The sequence below is a fragment of the Gallinula chloropus genome (genome assembly GCF_964237585.1).
Source record: "Gallinula chloropus genome assembly, chromosome: 9".
NCBI classification, from domain to species: domain Eukaryota; kingdom Metazoa; phylum Chordata; class Aves; order Gruiformes; family Rallidae; genus Gallinula; species Gallinula chloropus.
Genome location: NC_140094.1, coordinates 18457306 through 18470517, shown reverse-complemented (window position 1 = coordinate 18470517; position 13212 = coordinate 18457306). Strand labels below are relative to the sequence as shown.

General features: G+C 41.8%; 1 protein-coding gene across 1 annotated transcript in view; it reads right to left on the bottom strand.

The window, feature by feature from the left end:
* CTDSPL2 (CTD small phosphatase like 2) overlaps window positions 1-13212 on the bottom strand; it is a 39911-nt gene that overhangs the window by 7583 nt on the left and 19116 nt on the right. The window contains exons 2-8 of the mRNA XM_084268366.1: window positions 12023-12231; window positions 8291-8429; window positions 6600-6749; window positions 5918-6133; window positions 4879-4957; window positions 4496-4607; window positions 3541-3627 (exon numbers count right to left, since the gene is read on the bottom strand). Coding sequence (XP_084124492.1) covers window positions 3541-3627; window positions 4496-4607; window positions 4879-4957; window positions 5918-6133; window positions 6600-6749; window positions 8291-8429; window positions 12023-12214 — 975 coding nt within the window. The 5' untranslated portion in view covers window positions 12215-12231. The remainder of the gene's footprint in view (window positions 1-3540; window positions 3628-4495; window positions 4608-4878; window positions 4958-5917; window positions 6134-6599; window positions 6750-8290; window positions 8430-12022; window positions 12232-13212) is intronic.

The window sequence follows — 13212 nt, the reverse complement described above, 5'->3', positions numbered from 1 at the left end:
AAAACAAGACACCTATTCCACTCAGTGTCAAAATCCCTGCAGTCACAGTAACAAACTGCAGCAGCCCTGTAACGTACCTCTACACCTGGTGATTTCACAGGCTGAAAGCAAGAGAGAGGTTGGTGAACTTGCCCAGGATGCTCATGCTGCAGCACAGAAAGACCCCTGCCTGGCCCAGCTGCACCCCTGTTCCCCACCTGACCAGAGGGCATGCTGGACACCAGCCCCAGGCTAACCTGGCTGCTCCCAGTCTGCCCTGACAGAGCCTTGACAGTCTGCTGAAAGGACAGAGAGCAGACCCAAAGCTTGATGGCTCTTTGGTTATCTCCAAGAAACAGAGTGGAGCTCATTAAAAGGCAGAGCCAGAAGTCACTAGCACTGTTTGCTTCACTCCTCTGCAGTCACAAAGTGAAGGCTCAAAGTCACTGTTGGGAGCAGCAGGATGGAGCCCATGTAACTCAATATTCAGTAACCCACGACTGACCTGTGGAGTTCCCAAGCATTTCTCAAGGATCAGAGAGATCAAAGGGAATTATTCTGTGATAGAGCCATAAAGATGCATTTCAACTGGAGAACTGAGTGAAAACATCTGCCTTTGGCTACAGCCTCGGAGGGAACCCTTCTGTGTGGAGCAGAGGGAGAGATGATCTCATGTCTGAGACTTGAAACCAACAGCAGAAAGAAAACCTCTTTACCAAGAAAAAATACCAAGGGAAGATAAATTTCTTCAGAAGATAAGCTGCTTATCTTATTATGTAAAGTAATACAAAGAGTACAACTTCTAAAGTCTACAGCTGAAGAGCTGCACATGTCTTTTTGTTTTCAGATGCAAGACAGATAGGGCATTGAAGACAATCTCAGCTTTGCAAAGTAATTTTGCTAAGTCCAGAACTTTAAACACTGGCATAATTTAAAGAATTTTTTTTCCCTTTTAAACCAAGAAAACCCAAATTCATGGTCTCAGCATGCTGAAGTAAGCAAGCCCAACTGTGCTGATTTCACAGATTTTGCTAGTTTTTTACAGCAGAAATCAGCAGGTGTGACTCATCCAAAAGTTTTATATAAATCCCAGATATCAGCACCAGAACCACACAGTAACACTGAAGTTTGCAGAACACCACACTACACTCAGACATTAAATTGTTCTTCTCCACATCATCCCTCTGGGTAAGTTGTGAGAAATAACTTGTGAGCCTGTATTTTTAGAAACCTTTCTTTAAAACAAATCCAACAGTTCAAATCACCAAAACAACCCACAGCAGAGCTGAGTTCCCAGACATGAAACTTGTGCTTGACTTGCTGGCCCATGGAGTTTAGCTGCATTTTATCAAGACCTTCTAGAACCCACATCAACCTGACTCCTGCTGTTTCAGGATCCTGTAAGGGACAGTTCTGGTGCATCTTTTTGAGAAGTGCCTGGTTTATCATCACACTGCTATCACAAGAGCACTGCCTTGATGCCTTCAGATGGGCAGGACAATGGACATTCTATGAACCCAGGCTCACATTTGCAGTATGAGAAAGCCCAGAGATTCAGAAGGAAAATGAGCACTGAGCTAGGATCTTCTCTTTCCTATAAAAGAGGTAATAGATAATTGCCTAATATTTCTGTAAAACCTACATGAAAGTGGTTTGTCATTTGATAGTAATGCAAAACTTCTCCAGAAATGTCTCTTCCACATCTAATATTGTTTCCAGTGGGTGCCATTATGCAATACTTTATATATAGTAACTTGCTGACTTCTACTTTGCCCGGACAGCTTAGTGTCTGCTTCTCTCTTGCCAGCTGAAATGACTTTCCAAATGCAACATGGAGACGTGAAACTAATACAGGACAAAACTGGAGGTGGTGACCAAATCGATAAGAAGGAAATACATTCCACAAGCTGGGAAGTAGCTCATCACTGACTAAAACCACTAAGAAGAGGATGAAATACCAACACATGTCTTTTCAGCTTTTACCACAGGAGATTATTTGTCTCTTTCCATACCCTAGGTAAAGTTGAGCTTAATTGAAGCCTTAAAATATGTGTCAGTGTGATGTAAAACAGAACAGTGCTGTAGAACAGTGATCAGGAGAGCATGCTCAGAGGCACTGACCTCCTCAAGCCCCCAAGAAGCTACTGTTCCTTGGCAAACCCAGGCTAGACTCCAAAGAGAAAGTAAAGAGAAAGCTTCCCCAGGCCCCACACAGCAACTGTACTGTATCAAGGCCTATACAGGCCGGCATACAATGTGATTAAATAAAGCTTTAGAAATATTTTAAGTCACTCTTTTCACAGGCTTCAGTTTCCTAAAGGCAAAATCCTGGTTAGCTCTCAGCATAAATGTAGGATCTCTAAAAAGAGTGCAGCTATAGGCAGAAACCACTCAAATCATACCTAGATCTCTTAAGAGAAGGAAGGAAGGAAAAAAGTGAAGCCTTAGTCTTCCCAAGTCTGTAGCAGTGTCAAGGACCTCCAAAGAACTAATTCTAAGGCTCCTTCCACGATCAGCCTGGAGGAAACTGAATGGCCATCGCCACATAAGAGAGAAGACAAACCCATGCTGAAAAGTTATTTCTGCTTTTCAGATTCCAAGGTGTTTATAGGCAACTGAGAAGAAAAACATTTTTTAAACCTAGAAAAATACCTGGACACGTGTCCTTTTAAAGTGCCTGATGACTACCTCATTCTCCAGGGATACTACAGTGGGGTCCAATATCCTGTGAACTGCATGGTGGGGAAACTGTTGCTACTCTCAGGCACATCACACAAAAGGACCTGAGAACAGCTGGGGTCAAGTGCAGCATCCCTGGTAGTTGCTGGAAGAGAGTTCCTCCTTCCCAGGCTTTTTCTCTGCAGTACGTCATAGAATCACAGACTGGTCTGGGCTGGAAGGAACCCCAAGGATCACAGAGCTCCAACCCCCTGCCACAGGCAGGGCCACCAACCTCCAGGCCTGGAGCTACACAAGGTTGCCCAGGGCCCCATCCAACCTGGCCTTGAACACCCCCAGGGACGGGGCACCCACCCCCTCTCTGGGCAGCATCACACACACAGTTACCACCACCTCCAAAAGCAGAACAAAACCCTCAATCTAGTGGTCTCCACAAGGCAGCCAAAAAGAACCCAGCAGACACTCTGGGAGCGTAGAGCAAGACTAGAGACCAAGACAGAAGCATCTGAAGACGTCTTCAATAAAGACAGAAAGGATGGAGCAATGTGGACTCGTTTTCCCTACCAGGGAAGCCAGTTACCAGCTGGTAGGCAGCTGTACCTGAACTCTGGCTGCTCCTGCCTCCACCTGCCGGCAAGGAGAGAGGCTGCTGTGGCATCACTGCCACAGACATCCCCACGCTCTCTCTGCAATGAGTGCTTACAACTGGCACAGCACGGCAGCAAATCCACCTCCCAAAGCCTGACACCTGCAGTTTACAACAGCTGATAAACACCAGGAGGTTACTTACCTCTCTTTAAACAAGGCAACAAGCACACACAGCAAGAATCCCTATGCTAAATGAAATATAACAAATGTATTCTCTCTGTGCACACTAATTACCTGGTAAATGACATCTTGAAAAAGAACTGGAAAAGTGAGTGCAGCATCTTCTAATTCATTTAGACTACAGTGCACTAATGTTTCATCCTATTAAAAAAAAAAAAAGACAATGTAAAACAGAGATTGGGAAAAGAATGTTGAAAACAAAGTAATTTTCTGGATTTTGATGCTCATTTTAAGGTAGGTCTATCTACTCTGGGAAATTAACTGCTGTCAAGATTGAAGGATTCTTAGAATGAATGATACAAGTCTTTATTCTTGTGTTTCTGACAAAATTCCTCTCCAAACAGTGTGCAAGGGGCATAATTACAAGAAGGTATCTTAATTTTATAGGCTATTCTGCCATTTAGTTCTGCATCTGGGAATCCGAATAATCTATCCACTCCTGGGACCACTGGGGGACTGTTCATGACACAATAATGTTCCTGACATCATTCATAGGGTCTGAAACCACTTTGAAAACAGAGACTAGAAGAAAACATTATAAAGACAAATATATTTTAATATTTAAAATTGAAATGATAATATTCCTATTTTTAAAAAGTGGATTTGTGCCCTTTAAAAGTAAGAGTGTTCTAAGAATTAACAGATCTATTCTTGATCTATCTCGATGCAAGACAAAGCTGAATTTTCCTATTTATTACATCCCATTTTTTCACCCTGGATTTAGGAAAGCTTTATGGGGACAGACAACTCTTTGCTTGAGACAATAAAAGTTGTAATGCCCTTTTTTTAACCCAACTGTTATCTATTTAAGAAATACCACAATCATTCTATTCCTGCCACTATTTTTTTTCTTTAATGCTGGCTATAACTAAAAATACTAAAAAACCCATAACCATCACCAAGGGTTTTTTTTTTTTTTGAAAGCAAAGATGACTAATTTGAGCAACAAACAAAATAAATGAATGCTGCATATCCCCTGCTGTTGGTATGGGTTTATAGAGGTACTTACCAAGTCTAGAACTAATGAGAATTCTGGTGTGCTTCTTGTTTTCAGTGGAAGAGCTGGCTTCCTGTTAAGTTGTTCTTCTGTTAGTGGTGGGACATGTTTGATGAAATAGTATCTGGAAAGAATACAGATTTTGCTGTAGAAGTGTGTAGACATTATTTGACTGGTTATGTTGTAGCCCAACTTAATATTTCAAATATTTAAGCCTGCACAAGAAATAAGCATGTTCAATTGAAAGAACCCCCCATCAATAAGCACTTTTTTTTGAATTTTAATTAAAAGCTTTTGGAATTGATTACCATAATTTAAAATGTTTGAACTTAAATGTCTTAACGAGTACCCAACATTACCAATTTAATCTTTTCAGTACAAACATCAGCACTTACGGATCAAAGACTTCCCAGTCTTCTTCATAGGTGGCTTCTGCGTGAGCTGATGAGTAGCCACTGTCTGGAGATACTGGTGCTAAAATTCAACGAAAATGACCAAAACCAAAAATAAAACAAAAAACCACAAGAGCTAGTCTTATTAGAGCAGTTTTTAGAAGTGAAAATTTGCACTCAACACACGTCCTCAAACAGGAGCAAAACTTCATCCTTCAGCCCGTCCCTCTCAGCCCCGGCTCCTCTGAACAGCTCCCTGCCCTCAGGAAGCTGCCCCAGCGCCTGACATCAGGTCCCATCACACCACAGCCCTTCATGCCAGAACGGCAGTGCATGTGTGATGCAGCACAGCATCCACCTAACCCCTACGGTGTCAGCTACCAGGATGCATGTTCCAGCTCAAGCAGCTCAGGGAAGAGGGTTTGGTATTAGTAAAAATGCCTTTTCTTCTGGAATCTTTGTTTTCATTTGATGAAACATTATGAGGTCAACTCAGTCTGGAGAAGAGGAGGCTGAGGGGAGACCTTATGACCACCTACAACTACCTGAAGGGAGGGCGATGGTCTCTTCAGCCAGGGGACAGGAGATGGGACAAGGGGAAATGGCCTCAAGCTGCGCCAGGGCAGGGTCAGCTCAGATGTGAGAGAAAAGTTCTTCCCTGAAAGAGCTGTAGGGATGTGGCACAGGCTGCCCAGGGAGGGGGTTGAGTCACCTTCCCTGGATGTGTTTAAAAAAAGGGGTGCATGAGGTGCTCAGGGATATGGTTTAGCACATGATGGAAACGGTTGCACTTTACGAGCTTAAAGGTCTTTTCCAACCTTGTGATTCTGTGATTCCCAGTTACACTGGGAATAGATAACACTTGCCAAAACTGCATCTTTAATGCATAAAAGAGATCAGTCTATTAAACATAAAAATCAATATCAATACTGTTTGCATGCCCTGAAATATTTATACAGAAGGCCAGAGCTAGGATTTCCCTAAGAGCACAAATCAGGTACAGCTTCAACGCCTGGGTCCAAGGCAAGCTCAGGTTTCTTACCTGTGAGCGGTGGCAGGTCACGGTCATTTGTTTCCTCCACTTCTTCTAGGCCATTGTTGACAGAGGACCTGACCTGCACTGCTTGGCTAGTGTAAGCTGCTCCGTTGGTGGATGTCGCAGTACTTGTAGTAATCTCATCTACCTGTTCCATGTCAAGCTGCTTGACTATTTCTTCAGCTTCTACAGCCTGTCCTGGAGAATCTGATCCTGATGTTCCTGAATTAAGTACACTCAAGTCATTATATTTAAGCCAAGTTACCTATCAGAATGCTACAGCCATTATTAACCACAGGGGAAAAAAAAAATCAATCAGAATAACTGAAGATGGCTGTGTTTGAGTCACATCACAAAAATATGACCCAAAATGAAGACCTGGAAAAATGCCTTTATGTTCCAGGACAGGGAACTTACTACCAATTTTTATTTATTTATCCTTTAAGAAAAGGCATACCACTAGATACTTACACCTATGAAAGAAAGGTTCTAATGCATATAAACATTTCTTCTTTGATTAGTGATCAACCCTTCTAAGAATTAAGGAGGCCTTTTACCTGGTAGTAGTAACTCTCAGACTATAAATCAGAAGAAAAAAAAGTGTACCACTGCTCAACACATGTTTTTTTTTTTTAAATAATTTATCATTCTTCACTTTAACAGTACTGGCTTTTTAAATAATACTCACCATTTTTATTTGCTGGTGAAAAAAAATTGAAAACAGGAGAAAATATGGTTCCCAGTAACGTAGTTCGTGGGGGGCTGCCAGTGGAAGGATTATCTTCTAGTTTTCCATTCTGCTTTACATGTTGGTTTGTCATTTCATAACTTCCAGCTTCTGTAGAAGAAAAGTAATAAAGTATAATACCATGCTCCTGGTTTGCACTGCTGCGTGCTCTCTTATGATGACTTTCTCTATAGGAAAGATCCCTGTTGCTCGTGGTTCAACTTGGTTGGTAAAACCAGGGTTTAATTAAAAAAGTGAGGTAGACAATTTAGTGTCAATGTTACCAGTAAAAGCCAATTTTCAGCACCATCTTCAGTTTATCACTTCAAACTGGGGAGCACTCACTGTCTGCAAAAGTGTGCTCTAGAAGTTTCAGTCCTTGAGGGAAAGAATGGTGACAAGCTGCATAACAGTGTCAGCATCGCTGAGGCTCCACCAGATGGAAACAAGAGGAAGAGCCAGTGGAACTCCAGAGGCTCAACCTCCAAACCCCCAAGAACAAGTCCATACTTTATTATTCTTCACACACACACCTGCATAAAACCAATTGTGAAGTAAAATAATTTTTAGTTGTTACCACAGGTAACAAGGGACACAGAGTTAAAGAAATCTTCACATTACAAAACCCAGCCTGTAAGAGTTCAGGGTTTCTCTAAGTGTGCATGTACACTAAAGTTCATCCTACAACCAGAAATTCCCACCTTACAACGGGGCTCCAAGGGAGTTCTGGGACTGAAATGGAAGAGAAGTTATTTACTTCACAGTAACAAGTCCCTGAGATGTCTGTCCATGTGGAAGTAAACACATGTATTTTGTGTAAACCTTTTTGTCAGCTGAGCCTCTCACTTGGAGCTCTATCTTCTACTTAGCTAATGATTTTGCAAACCTTCTTGCACTATGGAATATCCTTGAGACCTCTTCCTTGCTGACAAACTTAGAAAGCAGAGAATGGATTCCAAAGTTATTAGGGGTAAGGAGAACGAAGGAACACAGACAGGCCACACAATTACAGAAGTCTTGCTTCCTTAGAAATCTAAAAAACAGGGGTATATAGTCAGATTTGGAACCACAGCTGATAATTCAAATGCCACTGGCCATTTGTTCATGTCATTGTTAGAGATACCCTAAAAGAGAGAGTCTTCACAGGGACGTGCTCAAACTCTGGAACAGGGTTGTAGAATTGCCATCCTTCAAGACAGTCAAAACTCAACTGGGAAAGGCTCTGGGCAGCCCAATCTAACTCCAAAGTCAGATCTTGCTTCAAGCTGTATCAGCGTTGAGGGGAGTAGGGGGACTGGCCCAGACAACCCTTCTGATCTAAATTTTCCTATTCTTCTATGACAGAAACCTGTCTGAGTTTGACAAGTGCTTTCAATACCCAGGGACACCTGGCTCCTTCCACAGAGGTCGAGTGGGAAAGTCTCATTTCACTTCTTTGTGAGCAAATGGGAGAAGAGCTATATCAAATAGCTGCCACTGGCTTTTTAGAATAATATTTGTTTTAAAGCAAACTTGGGTCTGAAATAGCTCAATCCAACCACATATTAAACTGTCACAAAACCCTCAAAAACCCCCACACCTGAAGAAATACCCTGCACTGGTTGTCAGCAGCAGGACGACTGCATCACGGTACGATGAGAGCACATACAAACCTCCATTCATCTGACTTTTCCGTCGTACTCGGGAGATCTGTTTATTAGGCTTCTCTCCTGTCTGAGGTGTGGATGTGATCAAGTTGTTATCGATATCCCGTTCAATTCTACTTCTTTTTGCAGGATTTTCTCTTTCTTCCTTAAAACAGAAAGAGGAGGAAAAGAAACATACTGAATAGGGCTGCTTTTCACCACTGAATCCTGCCCCAAAAGCGTCTGCTGTTAGGGAAAGGTTCCCCAAAGTTCCAGTGATTGTTCCACTTCCAGGTGCAGAATAAGCAGTATGTATCCAGCCAGCTGGAAATCCAAACTCATTCAAACTGACAACTGAAGGTAAAGAGCAAAGTATGGGGAAAGAAATCTGTACTTGGGACTTCTGCAGCACACAAACTGTGCTGAAGTACTATCTCAATGGATAGCCAATTTATAAACATCTCAGTGTTATGGAGCTGGGGAAACACAGACTAAAATTAACTGAAACCCAATGAATGTACAGGGAGTAAACTGCCCAACAACACCAGTAAGAAATTCTCCACCATGCTCCCTACATAAAGCAGCTTGTTTGTTGTATACAACCTTGTAACTTGCTGCTAACCCATACCATGTAGTACATGGCCAAACATAGCTGTTAAACATGTTGTAAGCAAGGGTTAGGACCCAACGACTCTTGTTACCTTGAAGTAAGTGGCTGTGCTCCCCTGTGGCACTTACACCAACGACACAGAACTAAACAGAGTATTTTCTGTGCACAAGAGCGTGTGCAGGCACACATGTTCAAGACAGATTTCTTCCCCTTTCCCCCCAAAGCACCTACTACAACTTAATAAAATGGCAATCTAAAATCTAAAGCATGATCATATCAAGTACAGAGAAATGTAAGGTGTGAGACAATGCAAAATAAATGGAATTAAATATCAAAACAAATAAGGATGCCACAGATCATATCAAAGTTAATTTTAATTTCCATTTCAGAATTCCAGTATTACCTTTCTGGAGCAGCAGTTTCACATCTTTAAAAAGAAAAGAGAAGAATGGTTTGCATGCTCCAAGAAAAAATAAATAGAACTTTTAGAGAAAATCTAAAGCCCATGCTAACAGTACAGTAGCTGAAAGAAATACTAACAAACATGGAAACATATTGACATCCAGACCAGAAGTCAAGGAACACCACTGATGCCAAAAGTTTCCTACCAGCAATATCCTTGACCAACAACCTTGGTGAGAACAATCTAATTACTACCACTTAGAATTAATAATATGTATATACCATAAATCCAAATAATGAGAGAAAACGGATGGCTCACTGAACTCCTAAGAGAACAGTAAGGCTTCTCATCTTTTAGGTCATTTGCTCAAATGTTCGACACCAGGGAAAAATGAGAGAAATTAATTAACTTCTAAAAGCTATCCACTGGCCTTCAGAAAATGAACTGTGCTCTCAACTCTGCTCTATGGAAAATAAGTGCAAACCAAAAACAAGAGAAATGGGAAATCTGGCTGATGGTATCAGGAGAGGCATAAAGAATTCACCAAATCTGGACATCCCAGAAGAGGAGCTATTGTGATGTGGTGGGAAGGCTCTTGCTGCTGTGCCCATGGTGTACTAGTTAATAGAATTTAAGTGTGAAAGTAGATATAATGGAATGGCAGTATTGTACTGCTTGGTGTATGCCCTGAAAATTTCACTGTAGGGATACAGAATTAAGTACACCTACCATGTGTGTTCTCTAACAGTCTATTTGAATTCTGAGATCCATTCAATTGGCTATAACCCATCCCCACCGATATCAGTGCCATGAGGAACACAGCAACCTCACAGCAGCCAAACATTTAGTTTGCTTCCCTGCCATTTTCAGAAACCACCTTATGTGTTAAGGCCCAAACTGAGCCTCCAAGTAACAACACCACATCCAAAGTTGCAGAGCTCTGAAGAGCTAGAAGGGTTCAAGGAGCATTTCTAATACACCTTCTTTACAACACCAGACAAATCATCCCTGACTATGATTGAAACTGTCGAGATATACTTGTCATGAAGGCATTTACTGCTCTAAATCCATACACAACCTCGGTGGTGATTGAGATTTCAACATACCCAGAAACGAGGCTCTGTGTGAGTGGTACACACACACACACACACACCCCATCTCACAGAGTTATAACGTTGCCATGGCAGCCACAAGACTACTTTGTTAAGTCATTAGCGCTTTGGAAGGTAGCCCGGCAGTATCAATATCATGCCATGCTAATGCCACTGGAACCACTCCAAGCCCTGCTACAGGCACAGGAGAGGACATGAAAGGGAACAGGAGAAAAATGTGGACATTTTATATTTAAAAACCTGTCAAGGGAAAGAAAAAAAAAAGAATGAAATGTAACCTGAAGATTTGGGAGAGGAAGAGAAGAGGGGGAGAGAGAAAGTTAACAACTCCTTAAAGAGACAAAAGGAAAGGAAAACCAGACATGCTTCCCTTATCTTAGAATTCCAATGTAAAATGTTTTGCTTAGATTTCAGTGTTTGTTGCAGTGGTTTTGCAGCCAAAGCCTTGTACTACTGAGCTACAATATACAAGCTGAATGTAAAACAGATCAATTGTCCCAATTTCATGAAGAATCTAAGCAGATTTAGCTATTTATTTTTACTGAACTATTTCTTAGTCGATATTTCAGTGCTTCTATGAAAAGTAATTAACACATGCCATGAAATGATGAATTTCACTCTATTTTGGACACCTTAAGAATATACTGTTACTTAAAGTTATTTCAGCTTCAGCTTGTTACAAAATTCTAGTTTCATTGTTTCCTTAAAAAGCCAGAAAATACTTAATTTCTATTTTAATATAAGTATTTTATATCATTAATTTTTTATAGAAATATTATCTATATTTATATCATATTTTTATTGATCTGGGATACCCTTTAAATTAGTTATGACTTCTTAGCTACTCTCCTTTAACATTTCCAGGCTCATAATGTCAGTACCTGGACTGGTGGGACTGGAGGAGGTTTATTTTTTTTAACTGGCCTGCCTTTACAGAGAACACCCACAGGTGTTTGAAGCAACTGCAAGGATATATTCAGCCTCTCAAAGCCAATGTGTATAGAACTCACCCTCCAAACGTGCATGAAACAGGTTTTACCATGCAAAGGGTGGGAAAGTTCAGGTTTCTGCCCTGCTCAGGACAGAGATTTAGTGGCTGTGACCTGACAAAGTCTGCAGTTGACCCTCTATGTGGGGGCAGCGTTCACTGCAATAAGACACTGAGCAGACATCTCAGTTTCATCACAGTTGAATCGGTGAGTTTTGACCTTTACTGATTGATACTCCTAAACAATTTTGAACATAAATGCTAAAAATATAAAAGCAAATTGCTTTTCTTAGTTGCCAGCACTGATAATTCCCAAATTCAACAAATCCTTAAATCAGAAATTAAAAATCTACTGAATTTATTAGCCAATGTTTTCACAAAGAAATGCCTAGGTAACAAATCCTGTGATTTACCAGACTGTCCTGAACAGGACTATGAGGATCTGAAAGTCTGGTGCTTTAAAATAAAATACCTGTTACCTGACAGAACTATCACAGGTACTTCTCACCTTCCAACTCTTTACAGGAACATTTTGCTTCCACAACCCTCCACATTTATTTATTCTTCCTAGAAATGTCCTGAAATCGAACTGAACTGAGTGTGACCCAAATAACAAAGCCAAAGCAGGAACCCAGCGGCGGCATACCTTGGGTGTGCTTCCTTTGATGAACTTTTTGATTGAAGACAACAAGCCGGTTTCATTTTTCTGTGGTTTTCCTCCGCCACCAGGTAAGGTCTCCTCCACCTCCGAGTGTTTCCTCTTGGCCCTCAGAGCCCGCTGGGTGTGAAGCTGATTGGATTGCTGAGAAGCTTTCCGCGTTCTCAGCCTCATCTTCATGGGTACCGCATGTACGGCTGGAAGGGAACGGACAGAACGCTTGGTCATGGAGCTAAAGATCCTGAAATTCAGAAAGTTACCCGACACTGACAGCGTTTGGATGCGCTGAGCTCTCACACCCGTAGATATAGGTAAAGCTGAAGGAGTTTGAGATGAGATCCGAGGCAGAAATCCTTCCATGGGAGGGCACAGGGTGTCTGGAGAAGCTGGGGATGCCCCTAGATCACTGGCAGGGTTCAAGGCTGCGTTGGATGGGGCTTGGGGCACCCTGGGCTGGGGAGGGGGTGTCCCTGCCCATGGCAGGGGGGCATGGGGTGGACAAGGGGTGGGGGTGGTGTCTGAGGTTCCTTCTAACCAAGTCTGGTATTCCATGGCTTGAGTGAAATCAAGGAGAAGAGCTATTTAAGTTAAATCATACCACTGGCAGCAAAATAAATGAAAATAATCTGGCCATGGATACATCTAGCCACTGGATCAATGAGGTTCCTGCATAACCCTCCAATCTGAGTAGTAGGAACAAAAAAAATCTACCTGCTTTTAAGATGCAAAGGATTGTATGGTGTCTGGTGTCTCCAGCATCAAATGACTAGGCTCAATGACCTAGGCAGTCCTTTCCAGCTCTGTGCTCCTCACAATACTTCAAGTCTCTACATTAAATTTGAGATGAGGCATAAATCTAAATTCGTGTCAAGTGTTCACAGAAGAAGAAATCATAAATGAGACTGTGCATTCAATATGGGTGAGGATATAGCAGCTCAACAAAGGAACCTAAGATTGATCTTCAATACAACTGTACTGGTGAATAAGATTAGACCACAGGAAGACTGGAGCAAGGGCAGTATTTATTAGAGTAGAGTAAAAGGCCATTCCAGAGGATGCCCCATCTATCTGCAGCCTTCAAGTGGACTGCTGGTATAGTCAGATCTGTGCATAAATTTAACTGCTTTTCTGGACCAAGGGATATGCCCTCTTCAGTCGACTGAAGCTCACACTGGGGT